The sequence below is a fragment of the Phoenix dactylifera genome, chromosome 13, assembly GCF_009389715.1.
Source record: "Phoenix dactylifera cultivar Barhee BC4 chromosome 13, palm_55x_up_171113_PBpolish2nd_filt_p, whole genome shotgun sequence".
Classification (NCBI taxonomy): domain Eukaryota; kingdom Viridiplantae; phylum Streptophyta; class Magnoliopsida; order Arecales; family Arecaceae; genus Phoenix; species Phoenix dactylifera.
In genome coordinates, this window is record NC_052404.1 from 6529471 (window position 1) to 6547701 (window position 18231).

General features: G+C 40.6%; 2 protein-coding genes across 2 annotated transcripts; both read right to left on the bottom strand.

The window, feature by feature from the left end:
• Positions 1–3587: 3587 nt before the first annotated feature.
• On the bottom strand, positions 3588–4707 carry LOC120112882 (pathogenesis-related protein 1-like). Its single transcript, XM_039132870.1, has 2 exons — positions 4432–4707; positions 3588–4074 (listed from the first exon to the last, which is right to left on the bottom strand). The coding sequence occupies exons 1-2, from the start codon at positions 4610–4612 to the stop codon at positions 3779–3781; spliced, it is 477 nt and encodes a 158-aa protein (XP_038988798.1). The 5' UTR covers positions 4613–4707; the 3' UTR covers positions 3588–3778.
• Positions 4708–10868: 6161 nt separating this feature from the next.
• Positions 10869–11750, bottom strand: LOC103707930 (pathogenesis-related protein 1-like). The gene is made up of 2 exons (XM_008792643.3): positions 11471–11750; positions 10869–11369 (listed from the first exon to the last, which is right to left on the bottom strand). The coding sequence occupies exons 1-2, from the start codon at positions 11652–11654 to the stop codon at positions 11074–11076; spliced, it is 480 nt and encodes a 159-aa protein (XP_008790865.1). The 5' UTR covers positions 11655–11750; the 3' UTR covers positions 10869–11073.
• Positions 11751–18231: the final 6481 nt, after the last annotated feature.

Below are 18231 nucleotides of genomic sequence, written 5' to 3' on the forward strand. Positions count from 1 at the left end.
TCGGGGAACGTTTTTCGTCCATTCTGACGGATCCCAGCCAAAACAGACGTGAGCGCCATTATTGTTGATATATGCCCTGATTCGCAGTTTATGATTTCAAATTTTTAATATTAAAATAATATATGAAAAACCAACCTTTACTGTTCATCTAATAAAAATATCATTTTTCAGGTGAGACAAACTTAATTATTTGGAGATTATTTAGATTATAATAAATTGTTTTATTGCCCAATAATCCATCTGTTATCTTTTTCTACGCTATATTGCCATAATAACAGAGTAAAGTAGGAGCCAAAAAACATTATAAATTTATAATAACCATTCTCTCTCTCTCTCTTTTTTTTTTTATAATAACTAACATGCGGGCCGTCATCATAATAGGCACGTGGCAACCCAGGTTTGTAATAAAGATCAACCTGCCAGGCCTATTTGGTAAATAAATTGAGTTTAAATTTAAACTCAGTATACTTAATCTATTAAAAAATTATTTAATTGGCTTTGACTTGTTTAATAAATGGGCTATATAGCCAGATCAGGCCATCTATTTAATAAATAAATCAAATTTAAATAGATAAAATTTTAATTTAATCGATATTCGCCACCTCTTTTTTATTGGAATAAAAAAAATTTATTTATAAAAAGAATTTATTTTTTTATTTGCTATTTTTTAGAGGTTTTGCCTAATTTAAACATCGAAAGGCCCTTCCCGTCGGATCGGCTTTGGCAACCTTCGAGCGGGTTTTTTTTTTATTTTTTCCTGCTGCAAGGTGACAGGCACAAATGGGACCCCACGTCTTTCAAAGTGTCATATCGGGTTTTGACGGTAACAGCTTTGATTTATTATTATTGTACGAGAAAACTTTGTCATCGTCAAAGAAATTTGCAAGAAGGGGACTCGATCAGCTCTGCAGGCAGTACATGTCACAGCAAATCCAGCATATAAACTTTAACACGTGTTTGTATCTGACATGAAATTTAGTGTTTTTTTTTTTTGGTACATGAAAATTTAGTTTGGGTACGTGGCAAGAGCTCTAGCTGGGGATCTTGGCCTGCAAGATGATGCGTTTGGCGCCGCCCGCACCGCCCCCACCGCGCTATTCCCAACTTATTCTCCGCCAAAAACAACTTATTCTCCAGTTGGGCAGTAAAGGTCGGGGAAGGGTAAGACCAAAGAGTCGGGCCGAAAAATTTTCTTAAGTGCAAAAAGGTTCAAAGCTGAAGGTGGAGATTTTGTCGGAATGACGTGTCCAGCAGGGCCAAAACGCACGGCTCTTACGGTGGTAGCGTCACAGAATGGAGACCTAGCCTTCTAGAAATCTTATCTCCCTCTTATTTCTTACTAAGAAACGTCCTCTCTTTCATCTGGTAAAAAAGATGATTTACAAGGATCGTATGGTCGGCAAGGAAAAGAATTGCATGTTTAATGGTGGGACTCATATTGGGACAAGCCTCGTGGTTCTATCTTGACTAATAAGAAAAATTGTCCCATTGATTTATTAGCCCCACCAATTCTTCTTTTAACAACTAATTTTTAGACTATGAGTACGTGACAAATAATATCAGAACTATACCTATTGTGCGTCACAAACTTCATTGGTCATCAGAGCTCTTTATTGAAAGAGACTAAAGTCGAGGAGGACTTGGGCTATGGACAGACTTCCATCTCTAGAGTAGGAGACATCTATGATGAGGATATCACAAGATTAAATGGAGGAGATTGTCATACATGTGGCGGCCCCGAGTGGACAAAGATGCTCCTATATGCGGTGGAAGATTTGCAGGTACATGCCTACTGTCTTGGTGAATAATAGATGGCTGATCAGCGATGGGCAGAACGTGAATGTGGTAGAGGATTTGTGGGTGGACTCTCTTCCTTTGAGACTCTGGACGACCATGGTCAACGTCGAGACAGTGGACAGGGTCCGTGATCTTCTTAGTCCAGAGGGGGCGGAGTGGGATGTCTGCAGGATCGATCAGTTATTTGGAGAGCACTCTGTAGAGCGTGCTCGATCGCTCCCGATTCCCAGGTGTGCTGATGGAAGGGTTTGGAGCACGTCCTACAGAGCTAATGTCAGTGTGGGAGATGTTTTTCGCACCCTCCAGCGGGAGCACAAACTTTGGATGGTTGTGCTTGGATCTGGAGCTTTAGACTCTATCTAAGAGTAGCATTATTTCTGTGAAAGATGGCCTCGAGCATCCGCCGACAAGATTGGTGCTGAGCAGAAGGGGGCTGGGCTTTCATCCCCAGTGTCCGGATTGCCGAGTGAATGAGACGGTGGTGGACGATGCGCTAGATCATGTTCTATTCCAGTGTGTGTAGGCTAAGGGGTTTGGGTTTGTCATTAGGAGCCCGAACTCTAGAATAGTGACTGCTGGTGGCTATCGGATCTTCAATATCTCAGTTTCTAGAGCAAAGCTGTGGGCGGCTTGGGCCGGTCTGAGTCATGCTCGCGCGTGCTACAGACCAGCTCGGTATATTAGAGTGTGACTCGACCACTGTAATCAGCTGGATCTAGGGTGGCCTGAGTCGCGGTAGAGGAGGACACCATCTGCTTCGAGATATTTGGACTATGGTGAGTAACGTTGTGGCCTTTTCAGCTGGGCATATGTTTAGAGAGGCTAATGGGGCCGCGGACTGGGTGGCTTCTTATGTGGCCTATCACTCTAGGGGTACTCTGTAGGCTGGGGAGGAGGAGCTGCTGAGAGCACTCTAAGACTTGTTATTTTTTTATTTTATTGGGTGTATCCGTACTCGTACGGTACGAAATGCCGCTTTAGGTGGAAAAAAAAAAAAAAGGAGAAAAATACAACCTTGTCCCTCGTCCTTTTGTGTGGGTCGAGGTGCTTATCCTTGTGGTCAAATGTAAACTTAGCGGGAAAACGATTTGGATGCGAGTGAATGCCTTTTTAGATACCAAGTTTGTTATCTTCAGATGGTATGTTATATAAGAAAGTGCTAGTGGTGACGTTAGCAAGAGTATTATAAGCCACCAGCGTAGGCTAGTGGGGATCTTAATGGCCCTGGTTACTTCAAATTTAATTAACGGTTGTTTGTGATTTGCATTTTAATTGCATAATTATTTCTGTTTATGCTAGTCGAACCAAACACAAGGATCATCCGTGGTACTCACATGCCTCGCAAAGGAAATTAGGCTGCGGATTGACTTGCAATTTTTATTGTTCCATCGGCTTTAGCAAAAAGCCAGTATGAAAACATATGGGCCGGGTCAGGGTTAGATTGGGTCAACCAAGCCCAAATTAGTCTGGTATGTGAAGCACGAAGTGCGCTGCATTTAGAGCCTTCCCAGTTTGATTAGGTTGATTAAGACAAATAAAGTAGTTTTGGATGTGTTTATTTGTATTTAGACAGCCAAACTAATCAACCTATTTAGGTTGGTTACAAGTCCAATTAGTTAGCCGTCTTTATAGTCCATACCACGTTCACTGTGCCAAAAAGAATGATATATATGTAATATATAAAATCATGTCCATAAGGAGAAAGTAAAAGGCTGAGGCACTTGACCGAACGGCCATACTTTTTTCAATTTCTTTTCTGAGTTGGATGACATTGTGAAAAGGTTCACAAATGCAGCAAACACACTAAACCAGGTTGGTTTATTTATTTAATTGTCTATTTTAGAAAACCATGCAGAGACACTCAGTAGAAAAGGGAAGCATGGAAGCAACCATGGCAACCTCAAACGCTCACTACAAACGCAAGCTCTTGATTATTATAGTTCTCACACCAGCAGGTATACGAACTCAAACCCGAACCACTTCAAGCATAGGCACCAGGGTTGGCCAGGAGGTAGGTCTCTGCAGCCTTGATAGTCCCGATCACTGCTTCCTTTCCCTTGGCTATCTCATCCTTGTTGTCAACTCCTGGTAATGGCTTATAAGTTGTCACCACCTTGCACACGCACCCTCCCTTGCTGGATTTCTCGAACTTGAAATGGGTTGAGGCCGACTCGATCTTCTTCCCGAGATCGCCGCCTTCGACCAGGCTGTGCTTGCACTCAAACTTGTCGAAGTCCACAAAGTCCAGACGCTCCTTTACATAGCCAAATGGCATCGCTACAAATATTAGAGCCACAAGGTTAGCACCAACTCTAAGTACATGAAAATTATATATATATATATATATAAAAGGGTTTGTTTGGGTGATTTGGCTGAAAAAATTCTATTGAATTTGTAGATTGAGCCTGTATATTTATAAGTACTTAGAAATAGCTTTGGAGTGGGCCAGCTGGATTTTCAGATTAAGACAAAAAAATCTTAGCCTATAAATTTATGAATATAGGCTTAGTTCGGCCTATAATCTTATAATTTTGCTGCCTGTACTGGCTCAATCTATGAATTCAAAAAAAATTTTAGCCCCATCATCGAAACAGAATCTAAAACTAGAAAATTTCAAAGTATGGGTCATAATACCCGAGGTAAAGTTGATCTGTCTGACACTCCCGACGCTACCATCACCATGGACACCGGCGGCGCTTACGATAATGTCAGGCAGGAGCTTAGCGGCCAAGTTGTGCCAGTCGAGGACCGCCTTGAACAACCTTGGAGCGGGCGCTTGGGACTCGACCTCGAGGTTCCAACACGGGAGACTCATGGTTAAATTGGATTCTATATTGGGCTTCACTTCTTCTGCTAAGTTGTGGTGAGTGAAATCCAGATGGAGAATGGCGAGCAAAGGTTGGGGGTTTTATAGAGGGTTTGTGTGGAATGGTAGGTTTGGAACGAAGAAGCATGCGTGCTGGTTTATTCACATTTGGGCAGCGCCGTTGCCAAAACTGCTGACAAATAAAAATAGACGAGGAAAGAATGCGGGGGAGAGGTACGTAGGTGCTCGCATCAAGATGAGACTTCGGGGAACGTTTTTTTTCCATTCTGACGGGTCCAGCTAAAACAGTCATGAGCGCTATAACTGTTGATATATGCCCTGCTTCGCAGTTTATGATTTCAAATTTTTAATATTAAAACAATATAGGAAAAACCAACCCTTTGAGTGTTCGTCTAATAAAAATATCATTTTTCAGGTGAGACAAACTTAATTATTTGGAGATTATTTAGATTATAATAAACTGTTATATTGCCCAATAACCCATCTGTTATCTTTTTCCCCGGTGTATTACTATAATAACATAGTAATGTAGGGGCTAAAAAGCATTATAAATTTATAATAATTGTTGTGGTTCAAATTTGGCCCGAGGGTGACCACGCCGGAGAAGTCGAGGGAGCCACCGGAGTGTCAAAGAAGAGGGTGAGCCACCTCCCGCATGACGGCGTACCTGCACAAAGCCCCACCAGTGGTTCCGGTGAGAGACCTCCAACGCTCAAGTTAGAGTGGATCTTAGTTGGTCCAAAAGTCCCTTAGGCATTACCTGATGGGGCTATTTATAGTTCTCGTAGAGGTGCCCTAGTGGAGAAGTATGGTCCGTCCTCATCATAAGAGGAGATAGCTTTTAGCCAGATGGCGCACAGCTAGAGCTTACTTGAGGCATACGGCGTAAGCCGTTCTTATGAATGGTAAGGCATTGGCAAATATGGCAGGGCATGGTTCCTGGTTGATATGTCGTGGCGTAGCCAGCAAGCAAAGCATGGTGCGGTGATGCTGCTGCAGGGCCGCAGCATGTGGACGACGAGATCAGCCTTCTGAGCTTGGCTTGGCCAGAATTGGATGACTTCGTGCTGAAAATAGGACGATCTATTTTGCCTCCCACCAATAACCATTCTCCTTTTTTTCTTATAATAAAGCCATGGTCACAATGAGCACGTGGCAACCTATGTTTATAATAACATCCTCAGACCCATGTATTAAGTGACTTAAGTTTAAGTTTAGACTTTGACTTGTTTAACTTATTTTGATCCATTTAATAGTTAGATCATATCGGTCTATGTAATCTATTTAAGATCTACTTAATCTATTTAATCCGACCTGCTTAATTTGTTTCTATTCTATTTAACTCGATTACTTAACCTATTTAAATTTAATTAATTCATTAAAAATTTGTTTAACTTATTTTGACTTATTTAATAAATGAGTTATATGGATTAGGTCGGATGATCCATTTAATAAATAGATCAAGTTCGGATTGATGAATTATTGACTCAACCCGTATCCAATCTGATCCATATTCAATCCGATCCGATTCAATTGTGGCCCCTACTCTACTTAAAGCAGGACTTTTTATCTATAAAAAAAAGCCTAAGGTATATTTTTTTTAAGTCTCTTTTTTTTCCTACTATTCCCCAAGGCTCTGTTTAACTTAAACATCAAAGGGCCTCGGATCAGTTTTGGCAACCTCCAAGCTTTTTTTCTTTTTTCTGTGCAAGACGACAGGTACAAATTGGATCTTCTTCCTCACATACACATCCGCCAACGACCTTCAAGTATTATTTTGATGGTAATGAAATTGGATCAGCTCTGCAGGCACTACACGTCACAGCAAATTTGTATCCAACATGAAAATTTAGTTTGGGTACGTGGCCAGAGCTCTAGCTGGGTATCTCGGCCTGCAAAATGATGCGTTTAGCCCAGCCCAAAACGAAGAGCCTTGCTTTCTTTCTTTCTTATTCTCCGTCCAAAAACCAGCACGACCAAAGAGTCAGACGGAAAAATTTTCTAAAGTAGTGCAAAAAGGTTCAAAGCTGAAGGTGGACATTTTGTAGGAATGACGTGTCCCGCAAGGCCAAAAGGCCTTGCGGTGGCAGCGTCACAGAATGGAGACCTAGCCTTCTAGAAATCTGAGCTCCCTCTTATTTCTCACTAAGAAACGTCCTATCTTTGTGGTCAAAAAGATGATTCACAAGCTCCTATGGGCGGCAAGGAAAAGAATCGCATGGACATGGCAACTAATCGGCGTAGTTCCATCTTGACTAAAGAAAAAATTCTTCTTTCAACAACTTAATTTTTTAGACTATAAGTATGCGACAAATAATATCAGAGCTATACCTATTATACGTCACAAACTTCATTAGTTATCTGGGCTCTTTATTGAAAGAGATCACAGTCGAGGAGGACTTCGGCTATGGATGGACCCCATTTCTAAACTACGAGCCAACTATGATGAAGACATCACGAAATTAGATGGAGGAGATTATCATAATTCTATATTGACCGATAAAAAAAAAGTACCATATGAGTTTATCAATCTAGACCAATCCACTTTCCAATAGTATAAGCTTTTGGTCTGCGTGACGCAAAGCCCACTTGAATATGCACTACAGGAAAATCGGTTTTTCCCGGCGTTTTTTTTATTATTAGTGTCGAGATTTTATAACCTTTACCGACGCTTATTAGCATCGGGGAAAATCCTTAGCGTCGGCGATACCTAAGTGGGAAAAGTTTTTGCCGATGCTAGAAAAAAGCGTCGGCAAAACTCCAGATTTACCGACGCATACTGAAGCGTCAGCGTATGTGGTTTTTCCGACGCAAAAACGCGTTGGCATAAACTAGAACTTGGGCGTGGCCGATAGTGTCGGAATTTTTTCCGACACTTATATGCGTTACATGAAGGGTTTTTACCGATGCTTTAAAAGCGTCGCCTAAACATTTTTACCGACGCTTTCTAAGCGTTGGCGAAATCGTGCGAGTTCGTATTTTTAACGACGCCTTAAAGCATCGGGATTGGATTTTTTTTAAAAAAATTAAAAAATAAATGCATATTAAGAAACATATTATAGCAATATGAACCTGCATTACATTTACATCAAAACAAACATTCAAATCATTCATATTGTCATATATGATGAAATTTATATAATAATTTTAAAATTACAATGTATTTTAAAAAATATAAGAAAAATATCAGCACCATCATCATCTCTACGAGCTGTTGAAGTATCGTAAATCTACAAAAAAAAAAGAAGAAAAACTTTAGAAGTTAGGAATATGAAAATCATTAACTCATGAAAATAAGTGAATTATGTAAAGTAATCAAATATATATAGTTATTTACCTGAGGAGGGAGAAATCGCTGTAACATAGATGAAATATGCTCAAGCTGAGACTGCAAAGTTTGTTGGTTCTGCTTCAGCTCCGCCAACTCTGCCTGATGGCGATCCTTCATATCTTCAATTGTTGCCTAAAGTCTACTAACTTCTGCATTGCTACTACTTTCTCCAACATTTCTTGTATACATGCCCACTGCAGACAATTGAGTGGGGATAAAACTTTTGCCATTTCCATTTTTTATGGTAAACAAATACAAAAACTAATATGAATTATATAGATTATATAAAAATCAACCAGTACATAAAATTTTAATTTAAAAGCATCATTTCAGTCATAGCTAAAATTACCCACAGAAAATATACTGAAAAAATAAAAGTCCACGGAAAAAAAATACACAGGAAAAAAAAGAGAGGAAAGGGCAGTTTGGTCATTCTGGTGCCAAAACATTCGGCCTTCGGTAATCCGACTTCCGGATAACACGTACAGGGGAGAATGGATAACGAGATGCAGGCCGGGCCTTCTCGAAAGAGATGCAAGAAGAGAAACTTCCGGCATCCATCGTTAGCAGCAAACAAAAAATCCAAGAAAACAAAGACTAGGACACAAAATAAAAAAAATAATTACACAGATTTGAGGGAGGACGGTGTTGGGGTTTCTGGCTTTTCAAAACCCTCGACGACTAGGGTTTTTTTTTTTTGGTACGCTCCACGCCCAAAAATTGGGAATAAGAACAAGAAAATTGGGAAGAATACTAGGATGTTACTGTCACAGCTTCCATCATGTAATTTGATTATCAAAATATTGCTCAATGCTCCCAACCACGACCGAAAAATCTAATTCACTTGCTTCTACCAAACAATAGAACATTTTTTTATCAATGTAAAGCACAAAGAATGCATAACTACAACACAAAAGTATTCGGATTACACACATCCACCAATAAATTATCAAGAAATTTTCCATTCGGTGGGGTTATCAAATGATACCTCTTTCTCGAGCGGAGAAGGATGGGATCGGCCGGTCGGCACTGCAGAGGAGGGAGGAGGAGAGGAGGTTGCGGACGCGTGGTAGCTCGGCGCCAGAGAGGAGGGAGGAAGAGAGGAGCTTAGCGTCGGACGTCACTCGAAGCCGGCCGGAGAGCACACGGGCCGGTCGCTGGTCGTCAGAGAGGAGGGACGAGGAGAGGAGCTAGGGCTCGGGATGCAGAATGAGGAGGGGGGGTCAGCCGCTGGTTTTGTTAGGAATTGGACTTACGACGACGCTTATAAGCGTCGTCTTAAGCACTCCCAGTCCGACGACCCTAATAAGCGTCGTCCATTACCAACCCTTTTTAACAAGCGTCGGTTTTTTCTTTTGGATTACGACGACGCTTTTTAGCGTCGTCTATTCCTGAGAATTACCGATGCTTAATTAAAGCATCGGCAACGTTTGGCACGGTATTCTTTTTTCCTGACGCTTGCTCCTAGTGTCGGAAAAAAAGAGTCGGAAAAAGCTGATTTTCCTGTAGTGATGAAGTCCTAAAGCCAACTTAGTACAACCTAACATGGGCAATATAAGATGATGGGACGCATGTTTCTTGAGAAAGGTTGGCTTGCATGTAGCGTCTAACTGTCTAAGAATCTACAGATTCTGTCCCAACAAATGCATGTTGAAAAAATTAAATTCCATGACTGTAATTACGTAATTTCATGTGATTTTTTAGCTTTTTTAACAAAATTGAGTGAAAAAATAAATAGCAACTTACGGTTTGCTTTTACTATGTCCTAAGTTGGAATCAGAGCTTACTTGGTCTGTGTCAGGTCGGAGTTATGGCATTGTGGATTGAGCGCAGTCTGTGTCATGCCGGATTAGAGAGATGGTGCTTCAAGTTTGGCCTACTCTTTAATGGTGTTGGTCAAACCCACAACTACCTTTAGCTAATTCACCCCTGCTAGAGAGGCTAATATAGCTGCTTTGGCTTGTAATATAGGGATTATAATCAAACTCATCAGGATATGTCAAGAGTTTTTCCCTATGGTTTCTGTAATGAGAGATCTTCATCGAGGAGTTTATACTAGAGAAGAATGATGTTTGGAGGACTATATCAGCCTAGTTGGCTCAACCAAGAAAAATATTCTCTACCCTTGAATTAATGGCACAAGTTCTTAAATAAGTGTGAACTGAAAATTTTAAATTTAGGGTGTTATTGTCAGGTCAGGTTTAATTGTGTCAATGTCCGATATGATAGTCAGTTGGCTTTCGACATGAACAAGGCACAATCTTTTGATTTGGAGCTGACCCCCTTTTTTGCTACATGGAACCACTCATATAATCCGAGAATGAATGCATTTAAAAAAAAATCAAAATATAACAAGTCACGAAGTGTCCGAGATATCCCCTTCATCCATCCAAAGAACCTCCAAAGTGATTTGCCATAAAGAAAGTCACTCAATCTGTAACTTCATTAGCCTTTCTATAGACGTGTTTTGCCCTAAAAGTATTGTCATCGGCACACATGCACACTCACACACACCCAAAAAAAAAAGAAAAAAAGAAAGAAGGCCCAAGAGGACACAACCCAATTGTAGGCTTAATGTATGTTATTGCTGATATATCAAAGATGGTAACATTTAGCCTCAACCAACCTGACTTGTTAGCTGGCCGAGGAGGCGTAACCAGAACCCAACCTGCAAGCTCAATGGGTCAGATTAGATTATTGTCGGTTCAAGCTAGGCTGGGTTGGATATGTCCGTACGTTGGTTTTTGTACGTTGGTTTTTGTACATTGGTTATACTTCAATTTTTTTATTTTTTTGTTTTCTTTTGGGTGCAACAATACCTCAGTTCTTTTAACCAAGTGTATGACCTCTTTAGACAAATTATCTGGAGGGATTATCAAGTAAATTAAAGCCTTATTTACCACAGAAAAAGAGTAAATTAAAGCCTTTCATTTAGACTTCTTTATTGTGGAATGAGTTTTCCAAGTCAAACTCTCATGTCACGCTCAATTCTTGGTAAGAAAAAGTTTAAAAGGCGACATAAAATCAACCAAACAGTCTCACAGTCTCTTCAACGCAGTTGCTTATTCTTGTTCTCAACACATCAGAAGGCACTACTGCGAAGACAAGCACAAGCACATCAGGCATAGGCAGCAGGGTTGGCCAGGAGGTAGGCTTCAGCTGCCTTGAAGATCCCGGTCAGTGTCTCCTTTGCCTTTGTTATCTCGTCCTTGACCTCGACTCCAGGTAAAAGCTTGTAGGTTGCAACCACCTTGCACACACACCCTCCATTGCTGCTCTGCTCGAACTTGAAATGGGAAGATGCCGACTCAATCTTGGTCCCAATATCGCCACCTTCGACAAGGCTCTGCTTGCACTCAAACCTGTCAAAATCCACAAAGTCCAGGCGCTCCTTCACGTAGCTAAAAGGCATTGCTACACAAATAGGCCCACAGAGTCAGCACCAACATTTAGTGCTATATATATATGCATGCACGTAGAAGGGTAAGAAAATAGAGTGTGTTTGAGTGTAATACCTGAGGAGAATTGGAACTGCCTCACGCTGCCAACACCACCATCACCTTCGATGCCGGCGGCACTCACGATGATGTCGGGGACGAGCTTAGGGGCGAGGTTGTGCCAGTCGAGGACGGCGGCCTTGAACAGCCTAGCGGCAGGGACCGGGGACTTGATCTCGTGGCTCCAACTGGAGGAACTCATGTTTCCTTGGATCGATGTGGCTCGGATGCTTCCTAGTTGTATTGTGAATAAGTGGCGAATGGCTTGAGGGTGAGGGTGGTGAGGAGAAGGTGGGTGTTTTAATTTATAACTAAAGAGCTTCGGAGAAGGTAGCTAGGTTCTTGCAGGTGCGTGTATTCAAACTTGGGCAGCGTTCTTTGTCCAACTTTAATTAATTTGACTGGCTTCGGCAAGTGGACGAGGTTAGGTGAGTGATATCGTGCTTGTTCTTGGGAGATTGATCCGGATTTATACCGACTAGCCTGGATTTAGGCTGGCCTATCCCAAGATTTTCTCATAAGACACAGTGATATTTATATTATTTTCATGTTGGAAATAAAAGAAGTTTCAAAGGAATAGAAAAGATGGGGATGAGATATGTGGCATGGACTTGAACCTCTAGAAAGGCAAGCCCTCACAGATTGGGATCCTCTTCGAAGCATCTTTTGTTGCACGTATAATTTGCTACGTGACTGATCAAAGAGGATGGATTTGAACAGTGGTGGTTGCACCATCAGTTGATAGCATTTGAGAGAGAACTAATTAATTTGGTGGGTTATTTTGGTTCTATCAAATGCAGAAACACTCCCAAGATGTGAGAACCGGCCAGCCATTCTACTATGTCGAATAGTTTCTTGCTCGGTCGGTTAAGAGCCAGAGTCTCTGGGGTTCGAGTTCGAATGAAGAGATCCTGCTCTAAATCACGGGCATTTGCAAATAAAGAGAGACCCATGATTGAGTGTGGTTCATCTGTTCTCCAATACAAAGATGATGAGCTCCACATGAGTTGTTCTTGAAAAGTTTGTGATTAGTTGAGAACATAATCTCTGGAATGCAACTTCGAATTGGAGAGGATTCAGACAGTAGATCCTTGTGGTCGCACTGCATATTATAATGATGGAGAGTGACGAAAAATGCTAGGAGATTTTGTTTTGTCATGAGAAACAAAGTTCATCATTTCAATTAGTGTTAGGCATGGCATATCATGATTCTCTAGGTGCAGTAAATGCATTTCTTTTCTTTCTTAGATAACTGCAGTAGGTGTAATATGAAAGGAAGAAGCCAGATCTTCAACCAAAGACGCGAACCAAATCAGGCCACGCAACGACCTTTTCCTCCCCACTAAATTATTTATTCCTCGCAGATTAATATAACCTCTTCTATTCTTGAGCCCTTGTATTCTTGTATTCTTAGACCCATTGATTTGGGAACACCTACCTCCCGGAAGTCTGAACTAGGAAACGTGCATGCCTACCAGGGCGGTGGTTTTTTTAACTCTAAACTTGATGCTCGGCAGCTTGCCAACCTAGAAAATATGACAAAGAAAGGAGAAGGTATGGAACAGCTTTAATTTCCATTTCAATATATAACTACCACTTTCCTCAAAAATATATAAATTCCACAACCTAACATGGTTCTCGACTGTTATTAATCAGCTTTGAGAGAACAAAAAACCCTTCATTAAGCATCCTAGGCTTTAGTTAGGAGCAGTCATATTTCTTTGTTTCTTGAAATAATTATGCCGCATAAATCCCCGTTACGAGTTGAATAGATCTGACTAAACATATGATTGTTCCCTATTGATATGTGTGGATCAATTATGTGGATAATGTTGGATAAATAACATGACTACTCACTTTGTTTCCTCATCCTACCAAACCAGGTATATGCATGGTTGTTCAGAAAATTATGGAAAAGAAATAGAAAAAGAAATCAGAGAAAATGAAAAAAGTTGATGTAATTTTTATTTCTATGTCATTTTAATTTTTTCACTGTCCAAATATCTGAAAATACTAATTTTTCAAAATTTTCTGTTTCCATAGCTTTTTCTGAGCAACCAAACATGTCCGAAACAACTTGAAATCTAGACACCAACTCCTATTTCTTCACACTTTTTCTCGGGTACAACTTCTTTCCCAACTCTTGGACTCCAATCAAACTAATTGCCGCCATGGATTTGCAGCAAAACGGCTATTACAAGGCACTGCAGTTGCCTCGGAGGGACAAGCTTACTTATCGACTGTAACTTACCCTCCCACTGCAACAGTTGTCCATCCAAATAAGCAGCCGTCCACCCCAACAAGGCAAATATATATATATTTTTTAGTTTTTCAGCGTAAACTTACTTCAAATAACGCCATTTGCATTATTATCTGTAATTTTTTATTACAACTGCTAATCACAGCAGCCATTATTCTGTTCCAAGTAAATCGTGTCAATGGCTAATCCAGGCAAATTAACAGCCATTACCTTTTTTTGTTTTTGAACAGCCATTACCTTCATCATAACAGAAGAATGAGTGATAAGAGTATCGGATTTGGAGATTGCTTGGCCTCTTTTTCCGATACTAGTTGTCTAGTTAATACTGTGGACTTGAGGCATCCACAGTTACATGGCTTGGTCAGGAAAGGTCTGAGTTTGGTTTGGGTTTGAATCATGCTAGATAAATAGGGCATGAATCAGTCAGGTCAGGTCGGCTTGCATCATGGAGATCAACCCAACATGACACTGATTCATCTCCATCCCTCCACAAGAGTGTCGACACCAGTATTCTTAAGTTGCTAAAGGCGTCATAGGTTCTTACCTAGTTGGCACAAGAAAAAAAAAATTATGAGCAGCGTTAACGCAATCATCTACTTGGCATATTTATCTGATGATAACTATAAGCTTCTTCACTACTATCAGAAAAATAAATAAAAAATAGAGCTATCTGCCAGAGCAAGGAATGTTGGAAATAGATAAACTTAATTGTGCATTGATTTAAGAGATATTATTTAAGACATTTGTGTTTCCAAAAAGACCTTTTATCTTATCTATGAAAGTTACTTAGAATTTCTCTTCATGAATGAAACCAAAGTGTCATTCATAAATATGACTCTTAGTATTTTGTATAGGGTTACTTGAAGGGTTGTAAAATCCTCTTTATAAAGGGTTGTTATTTGAGTCATTTTGTAATGAAGAGAATTGAAGAAATCTAATATAGAGAAAAGTCCTCTTCATTCTTTAGTGAAAAATACTACAATATTCTTCTCCTCCATCCACCTCTTCAAAGTGGTATCAGAGCTAGATCATGGCTACCGGAGTGCTTCCCATTCCTCGTCTTACCAATACCAACTATGAGAATTGGAGTATCCAAATGAAGGCGTTGCTTGGATCTCAAGATATTTGGGACATAGTCGAAAGAGGCTATGTAGAAGCCGAAGATAGAGATATTCTTACGGCGCAACAACGAGAGACTTTGAAGAAAGACAAGAAGGCTCTCTACTTCATCTACCAAGGCCTAGATGAGGCCGCTTTTGAGAAGGTTGCTAGTGCTACCAATTCCAAGCAAGCATGGGAGATTTTACAAAATTCTTACAAAGGTGTAGAAAAGGTGAAGAAGGTTCGCCTCCAAAGCTTGAGAGGCGAGTTTGAAGCTTTGCAAATGAAGGAGTCCGAAGTTGTGTTGGACTATTTCACAAGGGTGTTGACCGTTGTGAACCAATTGAGGAGGAACGGTGAGACACTTGATGATAATCGGGTCGTGGAAAAAATCCTACGATCCTTGGACCACAAATTTGATTATGTTGTGGTGGCCATTGAAGAGTCCAAAGACTTGGACACTATGACGGTAGATGAGCTTATGGGTTCACTTCAAGCCCATGAGCAAAGAATACTAAAGAGAAGACAAGAGCCATTGGAGCAAGTTCTACAAAGCAAGCTCTCCATCAATAACAAAAAGGAGGAGTCAAGAGGCGAAAATAGCCAAAGAGGCCGTGGTCGTGGCCGAGGACGTGTTCATGGTAGAGGTCGAGGTGGATCTTATGGTCGAGGTGGATCTTATGGTCGTGGTAGAGGCCGTGATGACCACAACAATATTGAGGAAGGCAACCAAAATCGTGGAGGAAGAGGACAAAGAGGTAGAGGCCGAAGGTATGACAAGGGTCAAGTTCAATGTTACAATTGCAACAAATTTGGGCATTATTCTTTTGAGTGCTACTCTAATCAATCTAGTCAAGTTCATGAGAAAGCCAATTATGTCAAAAAGGAAGATGATGGAGATGACGTGCTTCTACTAGCACGAAAAGGAGGAGATGCTATCAATCAAAATATGTGGTACTTGGACTCCGGTGCAAGTAACCACATGTCGGGGCACAAAGAAATTTTCATGGAGCTTGATGAATCGGTGAATGGCCATGTCTCATTTGGAGATGCTTCCAAGGTAAAGGTGAAGGGCATTGGTAAGATACTTATTCAACTCAAAGATGGAAGCCAACAATTTATTTCCAATGTTTATTATGTGCCTGATATGAAAACCAATATTCTTAGTATTGGGCAACTCTTGGAGAGAGGATTTGATATGCAACTAAAGGAAGGAAGCTTTTATCTAAGGAAACAAAATAAATTGATTGCTCATGTTCCTATGTCAAATAACCGCATGTTTGTATTAAACATAAATCATATTGTTGCCAAATGTCTAAGTGCATGTATGAAGGATGTATCTTGGCTTTGGCATTTGCGGTTCGGACATGTAAATTTCGGTGCTCTAAAGCTTCTTTCAAGTAAAAGAATGGTGAAGGGGCTGCCTTATATTGATGTCCCTAATAATATATGTGAGGGGTGTGTTCTTGGCAAACACTCAAGGAGGAGCTTTCCAAAGAAGTCTCACAACAAAGCAAAAACACCACTTCAACTTATCCACACCGACATTTGCGGACCAATCACTCCAAGCTCATTTGGAGGTCGTCGCTATTTTCTAACTTTTATTGATGATTTCAGCAGGAAAACATGGGTGTATCTCTTGAAGGAGAAGTCAGAAGCATTTCAAGCTTTCAAGGAGTTTAAAACTTTGGTGGAGAATCAAAGTGGCTATACTATCAAGGCGTTGCGGTCAGATCGTGGAGGAGAATTCACATCCAAGGAGTTTGAAGCTTTTTGCAAAACTCATGGCATTTGGAGGCCCTTGACCGCTCCATACTCACCTCAACAAAATGGCGTCGCGGAAAGAAAAAATCGGACTATACTTGACATGGTCCGAAGCATGCTTAAAACAAAGGAGTTGTCGAAGGAGTTTTGGGGCGAGGCTGTCAATTGTGCGGTCTATTTGCTTAATAGATGCCCCACAAAGAACTTGGAAGAAGTAACACCACAAGAAGCATGGAGTGGATACAAGCCTGATATCTCTCATTTGAAGGTGTTTGGGTGCATAGCTTATGCACGCATTCCGGATCAAAAGAGAAGCAAGTTAGATGATAAAAGCTTACCATGTATCTTCATCGGGTACAATGCAAGATCCAAAGCTTATAAACTTTATGAACCAAAGGAGAAGAAAGTCATTGTAAGCCGAGATGTGGAGTTTCAAGAAGACGGTGTCTGGAATTGGAACACTAACATGGTGATGATACAAGATGAAGAGCAGATCAAGGAGCAAATTAGAGTTCCAACACCACCTTCATCTCCTACTTCATCGGTTGAAGATGTTTCAACACCATTAAAGACAAGAAGCATTCAAGATTTATATGAGGTGACAACTCCCTTAAATCTTATTTGTCTTTTTGCTAATGAAGAAATAATTTCTTTTGAAGATGCTATCAAAGATAAGAAGTGGAGGAAAGCCATGAATGAAGAGATAGAAGCCATAGAAAAAAATGAGACATGGGAGCTTACTTCTCTACCAAGTGGGCTTGAACCAATTGGAGTAAAGTGGGTTTACAAAGTCAAAAGAAATCCACAAGGTGAAGTGGAGAAATACAAAGCACGACTTGTGGCTAAAGGCTACAAGCAAAAGGCCGGAATTGACTATGAGGAGGTTTTTGCTCCCGTTGCTCGAATGGAGACCATTCGCTTGGTGATTTCTTTGGCGGCTCAAAACAAATGGAAGATTTTTCAACTTGATGTCAAATCAGCCTTTCTTAATGGCTATTTGAATGAAGAAGTGTACATTGAGCAACCCAAAGGTTATGTCAGAAGTGGACAAGAAGACAAAGTGTTGAAATTAAAAAGGGCGCTCTACGGTTTGAAGCAAGCACCTAGAGCTTGGAATTCAAGAATTGATGCTTATTTCAAGGCAAATGGGTTTGTTCAATGCCCCTATGAACAAGCTCTCTATATCAAAGAGAAGGAAGGGAACAAATTACTTGTCTCATTATATGTTGATGATCTTATCTTCACCGGCAATTCTATACAATTGATCAAAGAATTCAAACAAGCAATGGCAAAGGAGTTCGAAATGACCGACATGGGACTTATGTCCTATTTTCTTGGTTTGGAAGTGAATCAATTAGAAGATGGAATTTTTCTTTCCCAAGAGCACTATGCAAAGGAAGTGATTAAAAGGTTCAAGATGGAAGATTGCAATCCTATTAACACACCAGTGGATTGTGGTGTAAAATTGTCCAAGAATGATGAAGGCAAGGTGATTGATCCTACACTCTACAAAAGCTTGGTAGGGTGTTTGAGATACTTGACATGTACAAGACCGGACATACTATATGGCGTTGGTTTGGTGAGTCGGTTCATGGAGGAACCAAAATCATCTCATTGGAAGGCGGCAAAGAGAATCCTACGTTATGTTCAAGGT